We start from the raw sequence: 21,383 nt of genomic DNA, 5'->3' as shown, positions 1-21,383 counted from the left end.
TGCGGGGCTGAGAGAAAGCTAAAGAACTGTCCATGTGACAGTTCGTGGGCTAGAATAGTAGGGATGAGCTAGCTGAGACCTAAGCTTTTAAATATTACTAAGTCTTTATTTAACTGCTGGTGGGTGCAAGAAAGTCCCGCTATAGGGCGGGGCAAAGTGGGGGAAGTACATGTATGGTTGGTGAGTCACTACGAATGGCCAGATAGAACTGATGTGGCAGTGCCTGCGGGGGATCCTGAAGACAGAGGGACTAGAGGTCATGGTCATTCTAGGCTACATGTCAAGTTTGAGACCTGGCGGTCTTATTTCTGCCATTAATGTCATGACCACCGTTAAATTCTTTGTCGGACAGCAAAACAAAGAGAAAAAAAAATCCTGCCCCCAAATTCTCTTCAAACAACGGTCTCCATTTCCCCTGACCTTAGTTTCTCTATATGTGAAACCAGGAGGGCTGGTAGGATGACCTCTCAGGGTTACTGACCTCTCTCAGGATCCCTTCTTTTATCCTACAAAGGCTAGTGATGCCCTTCAAGCAGTCCTGAGAAAGGAGAAGAACACAGATTATCCTTTGAGAGAAACTGAGGCATGGTAAAGGGCCTGCTGAGTGAGTCCTTGCCCCATCCGCTGCCTACAGATCTGTTTTCTCAATAGGGTTTGGCTCCCAACCACCTTTATTTCCCCCTCAGGGCTACAGATAGTGTCACGTGTCAAGCTGTCAAGCAAGGTCCCCTGTGCTCTTGTTTGTGTGGTAGCTGAGACAGGAAACATGTAAGAACAGTGGTTTCAGCAGGCTTCTAGATTCTTCTGTTTTGTTGGTTTTGGTTTTGGTTTTTCGAGACAGAGTTTCTCTGCGTAGCCTTGGCAACTCACTTTGTAGACCAGGCTGGCCTCGAACTCACAGCGACCTGCCTGCCTTTGTCTCCCAAGTGCTGGGATTAAAGGCGTGTTCTAGATCCTCCGATCCTTCCACTTGCTGGGGATTTAGGGTCACTGCAATGTCAGGGATTGGGGTTTGAGTCTCTGGATCTTACATGTACCTCACAGTTTATTTTGTTGGGGCTTTCAAACCCACTCAAGGTTTGTGTGGTTCCTTTGAGCCCCTCTGACTACAAACAGCCATGTATACATGCGTAGACACACATGCACACATAGACACACACATATATAGCCAAGTCCTGCCATGGTTCTGATGCTGCCACAGATCTTGCCTGTGCTTGATGATCAGATCCTGACCTGCTGGCTGAGCAGGCTGAACTTGGGAAGCTTTCAGACCACCCCATTAGAACCACTGTTTCCCTCAAGTTGTGAAGTAGGGGAACACTTATCAACCTCTGCAGATTGATTCTCTTAGAAGCTGATGGGCAGCCCTGGGCCAGTGACAGCGTGTGCATATGTCACACACACACACACACACACACACACACACACACATACGTGCACAAACACATACACATGGACACAAACACATGCACACACAGACATATACATACACACACACACACACACACACACACACACCACACATGCATGCATGCACGCAGACACATACGCACGGACACAAACACATGCACACACAGACATATACATGCACACACACAGACACACATACACACACTCCCTTTCTTTCTCTGTCTTATACTGTGTCTGCAAGTTTATTTCTGTAAAGTGGAAGTCAGGTTGAAGCTCCTGGTTACTTTAAGACATGAGAAGAAGGGGCTGGAGAGATGGGTCAGTGGTTGGAGCACTTGCTGCTCTCCCAGAGAACCCAGGTTTGGTTCCTAGCACCCAGCAGCTGGTCCACAACCATCTATAGCTCCAGTTCCTGAGACTCCGATGCCTCTTATGACTTCCTTGGGTACGAGGCACACACACAGCAGGCAAAAACGCTCATACACATAAAATAAAAATAAATATTGAGAGGAGGAGGGGTGAGAAGAGCTGGTGAGAAGTGGGCTAAGGTGCTTGCTGTTAGGTCGGGCAGCTTGAGTGACATTTCTGCCTTTGCTATCTGGGACCCACACGATGGGAGTGGAGAACTGAGCCCTGCACATTGTCTTCTGACTTCCACATGTGTGCTGTGGCATCTACAGGCACATGCATGTGCGTGTGTGTGCGCGCGCACACACACACACACACATGTGCAAATAAAAGAACCAAGAAGACCCTGTGGTGCCACTCACAGGTCCCCTGCCAGGTCCCCACAGTCCCCACCCTCCACATTGTCTTTCAGCCAGAAACTGAATGCTCATCATTATTTATTACCAGGTTTATGCTTCTGTTTCTTGTCTCAGAGGATAAAGTAGTTTAGGATTCTACATAACCAGCAAAATTAGAAGGAAAAAACAAAACAAACAAACCAACAAACCCAGGGCGCTTACAGCACTTGAAGGCCCATTTTATAAAACTGTATAGAAGTCTATCTCTGAGGCATCCTTTGTCTCTTCTTCTCTGCCACATTGCCACCAGCATGCTTATCATCACATCACATTTATAGGCCCTCTGTCATAGCATGTGCTTGGTGACATAGGTCTTGCTTTGTCAGCAGCAGAATGAGGGACAAACGAAACACAGGAATTGGGCCACAGGGATTGTCTTTAACAGATAACCTTGCCCTGCCAAGGAGCGAGGGTCTTAAAGCTGGGTGGAGACAGCTTCTGGCCTTCCGATGGACTTCTGGCCAGTGCTTATGCTTTGCAGAAGTAGCTTCCAGGCTTGGGGATATTGGGGGGCTGAGGCAGTGTGGACAGGTAGAGTCAGGGGAGCTCTAGTGTATAAACTTAGCTACATCAGTGAAAGGTTCAAGCCTCACTCTCTACTGCATATTAAGCCATGGTGGATCACCCTGGGAGAATTCATCTGAGCACTTAGGTGCTTTCAGGGCATGCTATTTTGGTTGCTTATGTAGATCAGGCTGGCCTCAAACTCACAGAGATCCGCCTGTCTCTGCCTCCCAAGTGCTGGGATTAAAAGCGTGCGCCACTATACCCAGCTTTCAGGCATGTTTGGTGTTTTTTTTTTTTTTTTTTTTTTTTTTTTACCACACAGCCCCACTGCGGTTTCCTGGAGGATCTCCAAGAAGCCCCTGAGGGGCGTACTGCAGGCAGGTTTCTCCAGTGAGATGGTGCAAACACTTGACGTGGTAGGAGAATTTTACACGGCCATGGTTCAGGCCACAACTCACCCCATGGAATCCAGACTTGGGAAGCCTGTCACAACTACCAAGAAGGTCATCATCCCAGCCATTGTCAGCATCCCAGACCTGTACTCTCAGGGGTCCCCCCGTGGTCAGGAGGACATTCCCAAAGTCCAACCGGTCAACCCACTTGGGACTGTTATTGTTCCACACTGTATTGGTCCTGAGCTCCTGGCCACCAAAGAAGACCTTCAGATAGGCATCAGTAGCTGACATGTAGTCTCCCCACAGATTCTCTGCCTGGAAATTGCTCACCACCAGATGGGCCAAGCCTCTGTGGCGTGGACAGCAGTCCTGGTTGGTGACCTTCGAATCGTGGCATACACATTGGCATGAATCATGAGTATTCTTGCGCTGGCCTTCCCTGCAGGGCCGGTTACAGTCCCGCCAGCGAGCCCTGCTCACTATATAATGGCTGATAGCCTGCCTCAGTGCCTTCCGCTTCGGGTCCAGGTCTTCCAGGAGCATGTGCAGGGGCTCTAGACTGTAGTCCACCAGACCAGGCCTGGCTGGCAGTGAGGTTATCCAGGCTGAGAAGCGCTCAGGTGTAGCTTGGTTCCCGAAGAGCAGGTCATGGGTGGAATCAAGGGGGCCACCGACCACTTCGACATGACGCTCGCGGTAGGTCTGGTGGAAAGAGGTGGCCATTTTGTGCTCTTTCTTCTTCTCCTCGCAAGCTTTGAGTTCACTTGAGGCACTGCCCTTGGCGCCGATGCTGACCTGGGCCTCCACGTTTAGGCAGTCTTCTACCTCATCAGTTGTGAGCCCATCCAGGGTCAGCTGACAGGTACGAAGGGCTGTGATGGCCGAGATGCGGCCACCTAGGTCCACAGCGGTAATAAAGTGGGTGCCATAGGAGGAGATGAGCCTGTGATAAGCATGCTTTGTCGAGGTGTTGAAGTTGGGGGGAAGGTCCCTGAGTGCCCTTCTGAAATCGGAGTGCAGCGGGGGTTTTTGTACCAGGCGAAAGCTGTAGGGAGAGAGAGCATTAGGTGAGCTTAGTGGGGGGTGCTTTCCTGATTCAGTAGCACCCTCAAGACCTCTCCCCCAATACATACACACAGACATGAAAGTAGACTGGGGCTAGTTAGGAAAAAGAAGGAGCCAGCAAGTGTTGGGATGAGAAAGGATGTGATCAAAATACATACATGTAGTGAAATTATTTAGAATTAACATATGCTATCTAAAAACGTAAAACATGTGCATGTGGAGTGGGGGGGGTGTAATGTGTTTCAGTGGGTAAGGCTCGCTCCTAAGCCTATTAACCCGAGTTTGATCCCTGGAACCCACTTAGTAGCCTTAGGTGGTCCTCTGATCTCTTCACACTTGCTGTGACACACAGATACATAGTCACACACTAAACAAATAAGCACATAAATAAATGAATGAATGAATGAATAAATAAATGAAATAGAAATATTTTTAAATGCTGGGTGGTGGTGGCACATACCTCTAATCCCAGCACTCAGGAGGCAGAGGCAGGCGGTTCGAGGCCAGCCTGATGTACAGAATGAGTTCCAAGACAGCCAGGGCTACACAGAGAAACCAGTGCAGGTGATGCGGAGTCACTGAGTTTCCATGCAGGGAGGAGGGAGGACACCTCAGGGTCTCCTGTCTCTGTCCCTACCCAAGAAGGACCCCACAGGAGGTTGGCAATGCCTGGGAGAGAGGGTTTAGGTGCTCATTGCCTGCACCTAAATGTCATCAAGCGAGGGCTCAGGAGCTATCTTGCTTCCACCCCCCTTTTTGATGTGGGTGCTTGTGGATAGAGGAGGCCTATCATGGATGGATGGATGGGTGTGTGGGTGGATGGTTGTGTGGATGGATGTGGGTGTGGGTGTGGGTGAGTGGATGGATGGATGGATGTGTGTGTGTAGGTGGATGGGTGGGTGAGTGGATGGATGGGTGGGTGGGTGGGTGAGTGGATGGTTAGACAGACAGCTAGGATAGATGGGTGGATGGACGGACAGACGGGTATATATACGTATATATATACACACATACATATATGATAGAGTAGTATGTATTTATGTGTGTATGTATGTAGAGATGGATAGATAGGGCTGTAGGATCTGGCACCTAAAGACTAGTGCCGTGGTTAGTTTTAAGTGTCAGCTTGACAGAGTCTAGTGTCACCAGGGTAGAGCATCTCAGGGGGATCATCTAGAGCAGATTGGCTTGTGGTCCTTGCTGTGGAGGACTGTCTTGATTGCCTTAATTGATGTGGGGAAGGCCCAGCCTGAAAGTGGGTAGCACCATTTCCTGTTTGGGCCCTGGACCGTATAAGAACGGCGGCAGCTAGCTGAGCACTAGGCGTGAGCACATTCATGTCTCTCTGTTCTTGACTGTGGGGATGATGTGACCAGCTGCTTCAGGCTCCTGCTGCCTTGGCCTCACGCTGCAGTGGACTGTAAACTGGAAATGTGACTAAAATAAGCCCTAACCCTCCTTGGGAGTGTTTTTGGTGAGGACATTTTATCAAAGCAACAGATGTGAACCTAGAGCAGTGGTTCTCAACCTGTGGGTCCTGGCCCCCACAGAAGTCATATGTCAGATCCATTTTACAATTCATAACGGAAAGCAAAGTTACAGTTTTGAAGTATCAATGAAATAATGTTATGCTTGTGGGGGGACTAGGGGGCGGTGGCGTCACCACGGCATGAGGAACTGTATTAAAGGGTCACAGCGTTAGGAAAGTTGAGAACCAATGATTCTAGAGCAACTAGGGTTTGGTGTACCCACTGGGAGGCAGGCGATGAACTCCACTGTGCTATTTCAGAGTGCCTAGGCCCCTTAGGGTGCCCCACTATTCTCCACTGCTCCAACTCTTACCTGTACAGTTGACACTGCACTGTTTCAGTACTGAAGGTGTACTGGTCCTCATGGGCCTTCTCGGCTGCAAAGTTGGCTACGTTGGAGTGGGAGCCAGCCATGGATGCCTGCACGTTTACCTCAGCGTGGGGGTTCACATCCAGCCCCAAGCGCCAGTCATTATTGATGTTAGAAGCTGCCTCACGGGCCACACCCTCCGTGGAGCTGACCTTGGCTCTGGCCACGTTACGCTGACAGCCTGAGCCGTGAGGCCGCCAGTGGGTGATTGCCAAGGGCAGGCGTTGTATATTATCTTTCATCAGGGCGTTCTTACAGAGGGTGCAGGTGCCGTCAGGCCTCAGAAACTTCTGTGTGTTCACAGGGAAGGAGCCGGATCGGCGGAGGGTGGTCACATCTACACCTTCCCCAGCCGACCACGCACCTGGCACAAACTTGTGCTTCTGTTGGCATTCCGACTGAGTAGCAGTGTAGCAGGGAGCAGGGACGGGTTGTGGCAGCAGCAGGAAAAGGCCCAGGAGGAACAGGTGTGTGGCCATGGAGCTGTGGGCACAGTAGCCGTGAGCTCTGGAAAGCTGTGGGAACAGGGTTGAAGGATACTGACCTCTCAGGCATGATGTCGGGTGGGGGTGGGGGTGGGGGGGATCACCAGGAGAGAGACTGAAAATCTCTTTAGACACTGCATGTCAGAGCTGGAGTAGTTCTCACAGGTTTGGTCTATTGTACAGAGAGACTCAGAAAGATATAGCCCAGAGTCACAGAGCCAGGAGGAGCCCCATGCTGACATTTTACTCTCAGACGTAGTGAGAATTAAGGTTGAAGGCCCTGTCCCTGGACAACTGTCCTTTGGGATGGAGGGGTGGTGTGGTTGGTAGTGGTAGCTGCAACCATAGAAAAAGGCGCAGTGCACCTGTAATAGGGTCTGGGTGCCTAGAACAGGGCACCTTTTCCTATCTGATTTCCCTTCCCTATCCAGGAATGGATCCAGAGCCTTTTGTGTGCTAGGCAAGTGCTGTGCCACTCGGCCACACCCTACTCCTTTCTTTTTCTTTATTTTGAGACAAAGTTTCATTTAAGTAGCTCAGCATGGCTTTAAAGTATCTCTAGATCAGGTTAGCCCTGCATGCGTGATCCTCCTGGGGAGCTAGAATTCCAAGCCTGAGGCACCAGGCATGGCTCCTAGCGAATACCAACCCTCTCTGCCTGTCTCTGGTTCTAGTGCTGAGATTGCTGTCTCTCCCTCACAGATACGGAGAGGCAGCTAGTCTCTTCCTCTCTCTACACATCCCATGCAGCTGCTGTGAGTTGCCTGGAAAGGCACCAGCCCTGATCCTATGAGGACAGAAGGCTGCCCTGTGTCTATGCCTTTGGCTGTAGTGTGGGGGACTTTTAAAGTATGCCCTTGCAAGCCCCGTCCGCTGCCTGCCAAGTTCTTTCGGACTTATGGCAGGGGCAGGCACCTACCTGTTGCCTGTTGCTGAGCAGCAATTGACTGGAAGGCTCTTCCTAGTTTTTGAGGTAGCTCAGGGGCCTGTTTTTCCATCTCCTATCTCCTATCTCTCAACCCATCGGTCATGACCCTCAGAAACCACATATTTCCCATGATCCTGGGAGCTGCCAGCCATACATTTATTTTTGTTATTTCATAAATGTAATTTTGCTACTTAGCAGTTTTCCTAAGGCTATTGGAAATATGTTTTCCAATGGTCGAGACCCACAGGTTGAGTCGCTGCTCTAGCTCCTCCCAAGGCCCTTGGAGGAGGTCATTTTCTTCCTCTGCCTATAAGGTCTTAGGCAAGGGAGCCAGGTGAGCAAATGCATCCCTCACTCTTACCTGCAGCCTTCCACGTGCTTCACCTAAAGCAGTGACTTGGAGGCAGAATTTAGGTGACCTGTGGAGCTGGGAGATAAACAGGCAAGGGGGAGTCCTGTCAAGCGTTCTGGCCACTCTGCTTAAGAGAGCAGCACACTCCTGACTGACCCACAGATATCAGGTCCCTTCTGGCGCTCTTTGTGTTGTCAGGGAGTCTGTCTATGAGGTTTTGCTTCTTCTTCCTCCTTTTTCCTCTTCTCCCTTCCCTTCCTCTCCCCCTCCCTCCCTTCCCCTGCCCTTCCTTGCATCGTTTGTGACAGGGTTTCACTGCCTTCTGGAGGGCACAAGCATAGTGCTCCACACTTGGCCCATTGCCATCTCTCAAGGACTCTGACTGCCAGAACCTGAAACAGCCTCTGAGACTGTGGCCAGTCTTCACTTACACATGAGCCCCGGAGTGGGCGCAAAATGGATGAAGGAATTAGAGATGGGCTTGAAGGCCACCAGAGACCTAAGGCTCTTGTTTCAGGGTACTGGCACGCCTGGCTCCTCTAGGCTTTACCTTCCCAACTCTTGTTCCCAGGGTGTCCCAACCTCCCTGCTTCCCATCCTTCCTCTCCCTACCTCAAGTCCCACAGGGATGCTGCAGGCTTCAGGGGACAACTGCAATTGCCAATGGAGCCTTTTAAAATGGTGCGGCGTGGCTATCGATCCCCAGGCAGGCCCACCCTTGCCAGGGTCACGTCACTACTGCTTCCTGCCCTGCCCCCAGACTGTGGTCACAGGTTCCCACCAGCACCCACCCTGTTGTCACCTCCTCATCCGGCTTGTGACAGTCTTCAGGAAGTCAGCTGTGAAAGCCAGGGGGCTCATCTGCTGAGCCCCTACTGGGGTGTGGGACTCTGCTGTGGTCCAACAGGCCAACTGACTGGCCTCTGTTTCTGCTTGGAGTGTCAAAAATGAGGGGAGCTGTCAGGGAGAGGGGTTGAGAGTGGTCCGGGCCCAAGTGGCTAGCAAGATGCTTTAGCCTCGTCACCTTTCAGCTTCTCATCCCAAAGTGTTGATAATCACAGCGTCCCATGAGATAGGACATGGATATGAGGTACAGTTCTTAGAATCAGCCCTGATGTCCACTCATTCTCAATACATGTGACTGCCCCCTCCTCCCTGGGGAGTGGAGAGAGATGCTCAAAGCTGGTGCCCACTTCCTGTCCATACCTACACCCCAGGCCTGGCCCTGGTTTGAACAAGCCAGTACTGTTGAGAGATGGGAGGGAATGACAGATTGTGGCCCACTCTGCTTTGCCTGAGGTTAGAGGGGAGGAAGGTTTCCATGGGTGGAGTGACTCACAAGCACATTCTGGGGGCAAAAAAAAAAAAATATCATACCGGTTATGAGGTGGGTAAAAGTGGGCAAGGTGGTGGGTAGTTCTTAACACCCCTAAATGTGTACATGATGGGAACAAATAGCCACAGGCCCCCCGGGGCCACACAGTCACATCTTACCCGGGCTTATGATGCCTTTTCAGAACCTGGCCTCACTCTCCAAGAGATTGCAACTGCCCAGTCTCATGCTGGTGCTTTGCCCAGGTGGCCTGACTGGGATGCCAAAGCTGAGCTGAGCGACATCTAGTCCCCAGCCATGCTGGAAGGACAGTGTGTGAAAGGTGTGGAAACCTGAAAAAAAAAAAAAAAAGCCTGTAGGAAACCCAAATAGGTTCTAGTCCAGTTACACCAGACACTTGCTCTTACTGGGTTTTTAGCTCTTTTGTAGTCCCAAATTTGACCTATGAAATCAAAGGGAGGCGGGCTGGAGATGTAGCTCAGTGGCAGAGCACTTGCCCTGTGTGTGAGGGGCCTTGTGTCTGACCTTCAGGGCCATAATCACTATCTTTGTTATTACCACGGTCATCACTACTGTCTTCACTGTTGTCACATTGCCATCATCACATCACTGATATCACCATCCCATCATCATCATCGTCTCTATCACTATCATATTATAACCACGGACATCATCACCATCACCATAATCATGAGGAAACCTTTGTCTTCTTAAGACTCCCTTAGCCAGCTGAGCGGTGGTGGCACACACGCCTTTAATCCCAGCACTGGAGAAACAGAGGCAGGCAGATCTTTGTGACTTCGAGGCCAGCCTGGTCTACAAAGTGAGTCCAGGACAGCCAAGGCTATACCCCAAACCCCAAAGAATCCTTCTAGCAGAGCCTGGAGAGATGGCTCAGCAGCTAAGAACACTGACTGCTCTTCCAGAGGACACAGGTTCAATTCCCAGCACTCACATGGCAGCTCACACTTGTCTGTAATTCCAGTTCCAAGTCTTTTGACACCCCATACAGCCCATGCAGGCAGAACACCAACGAATATAAGATAAAATTAAATTATATATTTCAAAAATCCTAGTAAATGACAAGACATGAGTGTCAAAAGTTCCCATTGGGGGTTTCTAATAAAAGCCATGATGAGACCCGTGTTTCCAACAGCTCTGGGCTTCTGTATGTCTTATCAGTTGTAACGGTGCCAAAGTGTGCACCGCATAGCTTTTCCTCAGAAACACAACTTTTGGCTATGTTGAGATGCAAGTCCCCTGCCCTACACGCACCCACTGAAAGTATTTGACCCATGGCTTTTGCTATGGTCAGTGGGCTCTCCGTGCACCTCCATAGCCGACTATAGAATATGTTTGCCGCTCTTCAAAAGAAACTGTGTGCTCACTGGCGGTCACCTCTCACCCTTCTTTAACACATGAACTTAGTTTACATCTCTGGGTTTTCTTACTGCTCTGGCTGCTTTTTGTTTGTTTGTTTGTTTTCTTTTCTTTGTCAGCTTGATACAGACTAAGGGGCATCTGGGAAGGTGATCCTCGATTGAGAAAAATGACTCCATCAGATAGTGCCTGTAGACAAGTCTGTGGTGCTTTTTCTTAGTTCATGATCGATGTGGGGGGGCCCAGTCCAGACCCAGTCCATTTGTCAGAGGTGGCTCCCTTGGGTGGGTGCTCCCGATGTGTATTAGAAAAGCAGCCCAAGCAAGCCATGGTGAGCAAGCCAGGTCAGCAGCACTCCTCCACGGCCTCTGCTTTAGCTCCTGCCTTCAGGTTCCTGCCTTGATTTCCCTCAAAGAACTGTGACGCTGGCTATGGAAGCCAAATATACCATTTCCTCCTCTAGCTGCTTTTGGCCATGGTCTTGATATCACAGCATTAGAAACCTAACTAAAGCGTTGATTGCCACATAAGTGGAATCATGCAATATGGCTGTTCCTGTCTGGCTTCTTTTGCCCAATAATTTTAAGGCTCATTAACATTGTAGCGTGTGTCAGCCTTTCCATGGCTGAATGATATATGGTCATATGGACATAACCACATTTGTTACTGTATGCATCATTTGATGGTCATATTTTCCCACTAATTCATTAGTATGAACATTTCTGTACAAAATTCTTCATGTGAACATATGTCTTCATTTCCTTCAGCTTATACCTAGGAGTAGAATTGCAGGGTTGTGTGATAACTTTTTCTTTCTTTCTTTCTTTCTTTTTTTTTTTTTTTTTGACACAATGTCTCACTATGTAGCCTTGGCTGTCCTGGAACTCACTCTGTTGACCAGGCTGGCCTCAAACTCACAGAGCTCCACCAGCTTCTGCCTCTCAAGTGCTGGCATTAAAGGCTTGCGCCACCACTACCCAGCCCCATTTTATTCTCGTAGGAACTATTTTTCCAAGCGGCTGAAGCATTTTCGGCCCCCACCAGCAGTGTGTGAGGGCTCCAGCTTTTCCACACTGGTCCCCACCCTTTGGACTGTCTAACTGTGCTGCCCTCCCAGGAATGATAGATTTCCCTAATCACTAATGTTAGATCTCAACTACCTTCCCCCCCCCCCACCCCCAAAACCCCCACCTCCCCAAGGCTGAAGTGCCTTTTTATCATTTCTTTTTTCTCCTTTTCTCTTTTTTTCTTTTCTTTCTTTCTTTCTTTCTTTTTTACTAATTCATTTAATTTTATTTTATGTGCATTGGTGTGAGGGTGTCAGAGCCATTGGAACTGGAATTAGAGACAATTGTGAGCTGCCATATGGTTGCTGGGAATTGAACCCGGGTCCTTCGGAAGGACAGACAGTGCTCTTAACTACTGAGCCATCTCTCCAGCCCCCGCCTTTTTTATCATTTCAAAGCGAACTTGGCCATCAAGTTCTCCCAGCACTGAGGGGTCCCTACCTGTTACAGGGCCCTCCTGGCTTGCATGCCCCACTGTCTGCTACCCTGAATTTTCCACCCAGGGCCTGGGCTACCCTTCCCCCAGCTGCCCTTCCCTATATAATCCAACCATTTTGGTTATCTGGTCTTTTTCATCTACTCTTTTGGGTCTCCTGGCTGCTGCACTTGGTTCCCCTCTTTCTCCTCTCATCTCCCTTCCCTTCTCACCAATGGTCCAGCTCAGGCCAGCCATGTCCACTCTGTGATCTCCCAGCTGTCCCGGCCTCTGGCTGTGCTCTCCCTTTTATCTATGATAAACTTTCTCCTCCACCATACCTTAGGAACAGTCATGTCCCTTCCTTCCTTCCTTCCTTCCTTTTTTCATTCAGTTAAGAGATGTATGCTATTTTTTCTTGTTTTCAGGTTTATTGAAAATATGACAGAACAGCCGGGCGTGGTGGCACATACTTTTAATCCCAGCACTCTGGAGGCAGAGGCAGGTGGATTGTTGTGAGTTCAAGGCCAGCCTGGTCTACAAAGTCCAGGACAGCCAAGGCTACACAGAGAAACCCTGTCTCGAAAAACCAAAAAGAAAAAAAGAAAAAAGAAAAAAAAAGAAAAGAAAATATGATAGAACAAATTTAAATGGCTCCACATGGTATTTTGAAATTCATCCCAACTGTAGCTGAGTGACCTGCAGGTTGGAGAGACTGCTGAGGTCCAGAAGCTTCAGCGTTTCCCTGGTGTCAGGATCTACCTCATGATCTTCTGGTCCAGGGCTAAGACCTCAGGAACACAGTTCTCTCTCTCCTCTCTCTCTCTCTTCTTCCTGCAACTTGATAGTGTGACCTCTCACAGGGCCTCTCAGAATCGCTTCATCAGATGCGTGACATAGCCGGCTGTCTTGTTTCGGAGGTTTTTGCTGGGAATAGTGGCGATCTCCTTGCACACGTACTTGTTGGTGTGGCAGTCATTACCCAGATACATGTAGAACTTCTCAAGGATGACCTGTGCCGCCTTCTTCACAGTCCTGGTGCGAATGCCGCCCATATTGGCAGGTCTCCAAGAGACGTACCCTTTTGCAGGTGCTCATGGACCATTTGTTTTGTTTTTGTTTTCTTTTTCTTTTCTTTTTTTTTTTTTTGAGACAGGGTTTCTCTGTGTAGCCTTGGCTGCCCTAGACTCCCTTTGTAGACCAGGCTGGCCTTGAACTCACAGCAATCCACCTGCCTCTGCCTCCCGAGTGCTGGGATTAAAGGCATGTGCCACCACGCCCAGCCTTGTTTGTATTTGGAAAACTGCCTTTCAAATCCTTTGCCCAGTTTCAAACTAAGTTATGCTTTTATTATTGAGTAGTGATAGATAGTTCCTTACATATATAGCTTCTTGCTATATATAGACCTTGCTAAGTCTGCTCTGGGCAGGCACACAGGACTGTGTTCCCTTTCTATCAAGTTCTCTGAAAAATAGCTGTGGAATCAGCTTTTCCCAGCACATGGTTTACAAATATTTCTATTCTGAGTCATCTTTTATCTGTCTCTTCTCCCCTCCCCTCCTCTCCCCTCCCCTCCTCTCCCCTCCCCTCCTCTCCTTTCCTCTCCCCTCCTCTCCCCTCCCCTCCCTTCCCCTCCTCTCCCCTCCCCTCCTCTCCTTTCCTCTCCCCTCCTCTCCCCTCCCCTCCCTTCCCCTCCTCTCCCCTCCCCTCTTTTCCCCTCCCTTCCCCTCCCCTCCCCTCCCCTCCTCTCCCCTCCCCTCCCATCCTCTCCCCTCCCCTCCCCTCCTCTCCCCTCCTCTCCCCTCCTCGCCTCTCTTCCTTTCCTTCTTTCCCTTCTCTGCAGTTCTAGGAGTCAAAGCTAGGCCTTCTGACATGTTCTTGACTCAGCTATATCCTCAGCCTCCTCTTTGACCTTTCTTTCTTTTAAATGAATTTGAGGGGCTGCAGGCACTGTATGCACACAGTGCGCACACACACAGGCAGGTAAAACACCCATACATAGAAAATAGAAAAAGAATGTGAATGTAAAATTTTTGAGATTTATTAATTTTAACATTTTACTTTTTTATTTATGCTTCTCTCATATATTACAGCCTGACTGCAATTTTCCCTCTGTTCCCTCTATACTCCCCCCCCCCCCACCTCTCCTTTCCCTTGGATCCACCTCCCCTCAGAAAAGAGCAGGCCTTTCGGGGACATCAACCAAATACGGCAATAACAAGCTACAGTAAGACCAGACACATAGTCTCACATCAGGGCTGGAGGAGGCAGCCCAGTGGGAGGAAAAGGGTTCCAAAGGCAGGCAATAGAGTCAGAGACAGCCCCACTCCCACTTTTAAGAATCCCACAGGAACACTGAGCTACTCAGCCATAATGTATATGCTGAGGGCCTAGGTCAGACCCATACAAGCTCTGATCTTTGTGAGTCCTCTTGAGTCCTGGTCAGTTGATACCATGGGCTGTATTCTTGTGGTGTCCTTGACCCTTCTAGCTCCCCCAATCCTTCCTCTGCCTCCTCAGCAGGATTCCCTGCTGAGTTCCACCTAATGTTCGGCTGTGGAACTTGCTTCTGAGCCAGGTAGTGGTGGCACACACCTTTAGTTCCAGCACTCAGGAGGAAGAGGCAGGTAGATCTCTGAGTTTGAGGCCAGCCTGGCCTACATAGTGAGTTCCAGGACAGCCAAGGCTACACAGAGAAAAACAAAAAATCAAAATTCTAAAAATTGTATGTGCATGGGTGTTTTGCCTGCATGTGTCTGTGCACCATGTGCAAGCGGTTGTCCCCGACTCCCGGGTTCAGTTATTCGTGGAGTGGCGAGGAGGGTCGCGACCTGTGAATAAAGAATGGGCGAAAGAGAGGCACGGGCCCAGGAAAAACTTTGCTTATCGAGGGCCGTTTATTGTAAGGGGGTATCCAAATTTAAAGTAAGCTTCTGAAAGGGCAGGGGTAGGAAGGAATGCAGTGGAAGGTTACAAAATCGTCTGGGCCAGCCAAGGACAGCAGGTGTGGAGTGGGGCGATTATACAGAAGTCTCGATACACTGAATGTTCTCTTTCTCAAGGTCAGGCTGGATCTTTGTGGTAGCCAGGCAGAATAATTATCTCAAGTATGCAGACAGCTGTGGCTTTCAGCCAGCAGGGCCTCTCAACCACTGGGGCAGGTCAGGCAAGGTCCTATGGCTCCTGACAAGCGGTTGCTATGGAGGCGGCTATGGAGGCCAGAAGATGACATTAGACCGCCTGGGACTAGAATTACAAACAGTGTGAGCTATCATGTGGGTGCTGGGATTGGAACCCAGGTCCTCTGGGAGAGAGGACAGTGATCTTAACCACTGATCCGTCTCTCCTGCTCCTAAGCTGGTGTTGAATTCATACTTTAGCTCAGGCAAGCCTTGAACTCGCAATCCTCTTGCCTCAGATTAATGAGTAACTGGGATTACAGGTCTGCGCCATCAGAACCATTTTCTTTTTGTTTCTTTTAATTATTTTTCTTTCTTGATGGTGCCCTTTTGAGGTACAAATTTGTTCAGTTTTGATCAGGTACAGTTGTATTACTTTTCTTTCGTTGCTTATAGTTCTAATGTTCTGGCTCTCACCAACCCAAGGTTATGGAAATTCTGATAGTTCTACAGTCCAGCTTTTACATTTAGTCCTCTGGTTCCTCGGAGGTAACTGTTGTGTGAAGAAAGATGCTGTCTTTGTACCAAGTTACCCCCCCCCCATGTGTGTGTAATAACTACTCTTGATAAAACAAAGAAACAAACAACAAACAGAAAGCCTTCCATAGATACCAGCTATGATTTTAAGGTTTGTGTCCCTCCAAAATTCATGCTGAAGTGTACTTCCAGATGTGAGAGTGCTCAGTGGGGTCCTGTAGAAGGTAAATAGGGGTACAATTCTTCTGAAAGGGCTTTTGTGGTGTCTTGTGTCCGTTTCTTGGTCTTCTGGTTTCTTGCTGTGTGAAGACACAAGTGACAATGTGCTTTTTGTAAACTCTTACTAGGTCCTGACTCTTGTACGGTCCCAGTCTAAGTAACCAAGTATTATTTGTAAACTATTCAGTCACTACAGATTCCCAGAATCCATGAGTTGAAAACACAATCTTCAGAGCCTTATGTTAATGGTACTTAGGGGTGTGGCTTTGGGGGAGAAAAATAGAATTAAATAAGATCAAGGTGCCTCCCCCTCAATAATGGCATTAATGTCTTTAGAAGAAAAGAGGGGAGGGGCTGGGAATGTGGTCAATTGGTAGAGTTCTCTCCTAACATACACAAAGGCCAGAGTCCATCCACAGCACCAAACAGGTTCCAGTTTCTCTATAATCCCAGCACTCTGGGAGGCAGAGGCAGGCGGATCTCTGTGAGTTCGAGGCCAGCCTGGTCTTCAAAGTGAGTCCAGGACAGCCAGGGCTCTGTTACACAGAGAAACTCTGTCTTGAAAAACCAAAAGAAATTCAAGGTCATTCTCAGTTTGATAGTGTATTCAAGGTCAGCCTGGGCCATGTGAGATCCTGTCTGAAAGAAAGAGGGAGAAAAGGGAGAGCCCAGACAAGTGACTTTCTGTGTCTTGCTATGGGATGCTCTCTGCCAGGTGGTGCTGCAGCAAGAAATGCATTCAAGGATGCCAACACCGTGGCTTTGCAACAGTGAGCCAAATGACTCTCCGTCCTTTATGTTTACCTGGTCTCAGAGATTGTGCTATAGCAACAAAGAGAATGAGTGGCCTAAGACACTAGTCAGAAATACGCTAAGACAGTGTCTATGTAGAATGCATAAGGGAAGGTCTGAGCCTGCGTGTAGCTTTTACTGCAGCCACAAAAGAGTAACAATGCATCCTTTTGCAAAGCAGGGTTGAGAGGAGAGGGTCATATTTATCTGAAAGTTCTGTGCATTGGTGGTGCTTTATCCTGCAGTTCTCTCTGGCTCCTTTTGGCTGCAGGGTTGTGAAAGTGAGATGCCCTTTCTCTGCCCTTCACTGTGCAGCCTGCACTTCTGCTCTATCTCCCTGGCTCCTTCCTGTACAGGAAGTGGAGAATCATTCCCTTTTCTGTGCCAAAGGGAAGCCTGGAACTCGGCTCTTACAGATGAGTCCAGAAAGTCCGTCCCCCCCCCCCGAGACAGGGTTTCTCTGTGTAGCCTTGGTTGTCCTTGACTCACTTTGTAGACCAGGCTGGCCTCGAACTCACAGAGATCCACCTGCCTCTGCCTCCCTTGGGATTAAAGGTGTGCGCCAGCCACCATGCCCCCGCTGAGCCCAGACTTTCAATAGTTATAGCACAATTAGGCTTACTTTCATCTTTCTTTTTTCTTTCTCTCTCTCTCTCTCTCTCTCTCTCTCTCTCTCTCTCTGTTTTGCTTTTTCTTCATTTTTTTTTCTACTATCAGTTTTGGCAGATGACATTTCTAGTAGAAAATTTTAGACTCGTGGCTCGAAGTTATTTTTAGTTTTGTACCTCTATCTTTAAAACATAGCTGTCTGCATTTGTAGTATGCTGTTTTATTTTATTTTTGGAAGGCATCTCATTGTGTAGTCCTGGATGGCCTGGAACTTGCTTTGCAGAGCAGGCTGGCCTCAAACTCACATAGATCAGCCTGCTTCTGCATCCTGAGTGCTGAGACTAAGGGTGTGAGCAACCATACCTGGCTTGATCATTTTTTTTATAAAATATTTTCCTCTGAAGATTTTAAGATAGTGTATGAGGTTTTGTAAGACCCTCTTCTTGGATTATTGTTCACCTCTGTATGGAGTCATTTTTTTCTACTTAATCGTTAATTGTTTCCCTATCTTTTTCTATATTATTTGGTCTTCTATTGTTCTTTATACTAAATTTTTCTTAGATAAGCTCATTAATTTTCAGTTTTCTTTTAGGAAACACTAAGGCACTACCTTCCCTTACACTTTAAAAAATTAATTAGTTAATTAAATGTATATTGGTGTCTTGCCTGAATGTGTGTATGTGCATCACATACGGGCCTAGGGCCCACGGAGACCAGAAGAGGGTATTAGATTCCCTAGAACTGGGGTTACAGTCAGTTGTGAGCCACAATGTAGGTGCTGGGACTGAACCCAGGTCCTCTGGAAGAGCAGCCAGTGCTCTTAGAAGCTGAGCTGTCTCTCCAGCCTGGCTGTATCTAAACACTGCACTTCCTGAGGTTTTGCATGTGGTCTTCTCATTATGGCCTTGATGTCTTTTCTCTCCCCCCCCCCCCCTCTCTCACACACACACACCAAATGTAATTTTAAAACAGTATGTAGGGCCTGGAGAGATGACTTAGCAGTTAAGAGCACTGGCTGATCTTCCAAAGGATCCAGGTTCAATTTCTAGCCCTTGGCATATGGCAGCTCACAATTGTCTGTAATTTCGGTTTCAGGGAACCTGACACCCTCACACAGACATACATGCCATAAATGCAGGCAAGACACTGGTGCATGCAAAATAAAAATGAAGCAATCCTTTAAAAAGAATATGTTGGAGCAAACATGGAATACGGGGCTCTCCTTGCTAATGAGACTGTCAAGCAGGAGATGGGATGGCTCTTCCCCCCCTTTTTAAAGACAGGGCCTCACTATTAGCCCAGGCTGGTTTGGAACTTTCAGAGACCCACTTGCCTCAGCCCTCTGAGCGCTGAGATTAAAGGTGGGAAACCACGCTGGGTTCAGTGGCACATCTGTAATCCCAGCACTCACTTGGGGAAGCAGAGGCAGGTGTATCTCGGCTGGCTTATAAAGCAAGTCCAGGACAGCCAAGGCTACACAGAAAAACCCAGTCTAGGGAAAAAAAGCGGGGGAGGGACTGCTACATGGAGCCACCTCATCTGTTCTTTTACTCTCTTGCAAACCGACCCAAGGGCCGTGGGAGTGAACACGGTAGGCTTGCAGCTTAGTGAGTGCAAAGCTGAAAAGCTCAGTCAGGAGCTCAAAGAATAGGGATAGGTTTATCACTTGCAACAAGTGACGAAATTCACAGAGCAATGCCCTCTGGGAAGAAAGGGAAATACTGGAATTCGGTACATGTCCAAAAAATAACAACAACAACAACAACAACAAAAATGCAGGGGCAGGTATGCTTCTGAACAGGCTGAGTTCAAAGTCCCAGAGGTCTTTACTCCAACAGGAATGGCTGACACATTCCTGGGTATGCTCAGTTCTAAGCCCTAGACCATGTGTTCAAAAAGGAAACATGGCAGATATGAATGTCTCTCTGGGGATGCTCAGTTCAATGTTGTAATAAGCCAAATTTATTTCAGGTTTTGCCTAAAAAGAGTGAGTCATAGTGACTTTAGTGACCTTAGCGGTTCCTTGTAAGTTTTTCCAAAGAGTCTTGAGCTGAGACAAAAAGAACAACTTTGGAAATGAGTTCACAGTCATTTACAGGGTAGCAGCTTTCTCCCCCCCCCCCCCCCCCGCTCCCCAAGTCAGTGTAGGCATTTGCCTCTCTTAACAGTGAACACCAGAGCTGATGGAGAAAGAGCTCGGAGCTGTCCCGACAGAGCCCAGGTGGCTGCTGAAACCCAAAGCAGGGTGATGGCCCTCCTACGGATCGGCCACCAGACTTCAAATACTGACATTGCTTCCTGAGACTCCAAATCCAAAGTGGGGTCTTAGGTTTGGCTTCTTGAACACTCTTAACATGCGCTGTTCACTACAAAAGCTCGCCTCTGGGAATGGAATGTGTGAGTCTTCTTTCCTTGCCTGGTCAGCGTTCACGGTGAGGTCATGGGGCAGTTGGCCTGCAGGGAGGTGACACCTCTTGCTGCTCTCTGGACAATGCGGTTGGACATCTTACCCATCTATTTTGGAAACTTTGGTTGAGGTCAGCTCTTCTAAGCCAGAGGAAGCTCCTCTGGCCAGTTGCAGTGGGCTGTGGGGCTGCTTAGCTCAGGGATGCTGGCTTTGAGTCTTATAACATACAATCTAGCGGTCATTTTTAGCTCCATCCATATTTGGGTCTTCGAAACGTATTTTGCTTCTCCGTGCACTTTGCACTCCAGAGGCCTCAACGTTCTGCGGGTCCGTGCAGAGCTCCACCCAAAGCTTCTGCTTAGCTCCACTGGCCCTAAAGTAGCCAGCTGGTGACTTGAGTCAGGGGCCCTGGGAGGAACTTATGACCCGGTTCCCACCCCACCACCTCCCAGCTTCCCAAGGCTGACTTGGCTAATTGAACTGGAGATCTTGCCAAAAAAACAGCCCTGAGGCTTGGGAGCCAAACACTGGGGCTGCTGGAGGGCCCAGCTGGCTTCAGCTGCTTGGGCTTATAAAAAGAACAACAGCACCATGGCTGATGGGTGACTAACGGTGGCTGCTCCTGGTGTCATGTCAGCTGTCAGGGGAGTGGATGGATCACTTACCCTGAGTTCACAAGACTCTTCCCGGGGGGCTGATCGCCTCGGTCACCTTCCAGGCTGGCTGCAGGGTCCATTTCTGACTTTGGCAGTGGTCCACGGTATTCCCTGGAATCCAGCTGCAGTGTAGTCCAGGTCAGATATGGTGGTGACCATGTACTCCCCGCCGGGTGGAGAAGCTCACGAGCTGATGAAGAAGGATGACAGGTTTGGACGCATGCAAACCTGACGGGAGCATGGATGGAGACGCGGCCTTCGGAGTCTGAAAAGCTACCCCAAGTCCCAAAGCTGCCACCTTCTAGCTGTGTACCCTTACGTTGGGTATTTAGGCTTCTCCTGACCTCAGGCGGCCTTGTTTCTGAAATGAGGACACTATCTTCGCCATCAGGGTTACACGGAAAAGCTACGTCATTTTGAACTCAATGTCAGATGAAGTTATCCTTGGCTCTCTCACTTACAGCGTGTTCTGCCTGCAAGGTCCATGCAGAATGGACTCTTAGGAAAAAATAAATACATACCCAAAACACAAACAACAAATAATCTCTCTCTCTCTCTCTCTCTCTCCCCCCCCCCCAGATTGGATCTTGTTATAAGCCTGGTATATAGCCTTGAATTCTCAATCTTTCTGCCTCTGTCTCCCAAGTGCTGGGATCACAGGCCCCAGCACAGCTGAGCCCACTGTCCCAGCAAACTTTCTCATTGTTCTAACACTGTGGATTAGTATTCCTGCTGCTGTGACAAATGTCTGCTGAGAAGCGACTCTCAGGAAGAAGGCCTTATTGGCTCACAGTTTCAGGACCAGGTTCCTCATATAAGGGCTGGCATGGAGTGGCTCCTTCCTCACATCTCTGGGGACCAGGAAGTAGAGACAAGATAGGAAGTGAGCAGGGCCGTAGACCTCATAGTCAGCCCCGTAGGGATCCCCTTTCTACACCTAGACTTCAACTCTATAAAGGTTCTGTAACCTCCCAAAATAATGCCACCAGCTGGGGACCAAAT

General features: G+C 48.9%; 1 protein-coding gene and 1 pseudogene across 2 annotated transcripts; both read right to left on the bottom strand.

The window, feature by feature from the left end:
- Positions 1-3,017: 3,017 nt before the first annotated feature.
- Prf1 (perforin 1) lies at positions 3,018-8,570 on the bottom strand. Of its 2 annotated transcripts, none has more exons than XM_051153111.1 (3): positions 8,460-8,570; positions 6,026-6,597; positions 3,018-4,163 (listed from the first exon to the last, which is right to left on the bottom strand). In XM_051153111.1, the coding sequence occupies exons 2-3, from the start codon at positions 6,559-6,561 to the stop codon at positions 3,035-3,037; spliced, it is 1,665 nt and encodes a 554-aa protein (XP_051009068.1). In that variant the 5' UTR covers positions 6,562-6,597; positions 8,460-8,570; the 3' UTR covers positions 3,018-3,034. The 2 variants fall into 2 exon arrangements, with proteins under 2 accessions (XP_051009068.1, XP_051009069.1); XM_051153112.1 differs by lacking the exon at positions 8,460-8,570 and adding an exon at positions 7,487-7,728.
- A 4,118-nt stretch (positions 8,571-12,688) lies between these two features.
- LOC127195178 (40S ribosomal protein S17-like) lies at positions 12,689-13,097 on the bottom strand (annotated as a pseudogene).
- Positions 13,098-21,383: the final 8,286 nt, after the last annotated feature.

Source organism: Acomys russatus, chromosome 11, assembly GCF_903995435.1.
Source record: "Acomys russatus chromosome 11, mAcoRus1.1, whole genome shotgun sequence".
NCBI lineage: Eukaryota > Metazoa > Chordata > Mammalia > Rodentia > Muridae > Acomys > Acomys russatus.
Note: the sequence above shows the minus strand (reverse complement) of the source record. Positions and strands in the feature narration are given on the sequence as shown.

Excerpts from the sequence above, each read along its gene's own strand:
- Prf1 (XM_051153111.1), bottom strand. The coding sequence starts at position 6,561 with ATGGCCACACACCTGTTCCTCCTGGGCCTTTTCCTGCTGCTGCCACAA. Across the intron at positions 4,164-6,025 it reads GTGCAGTGTCAACTGTACAG|CTTTCGCCTGGTACAAAAAC; the intron begins GTAAGAGTTGGA and ends CTCTCCCTACAG.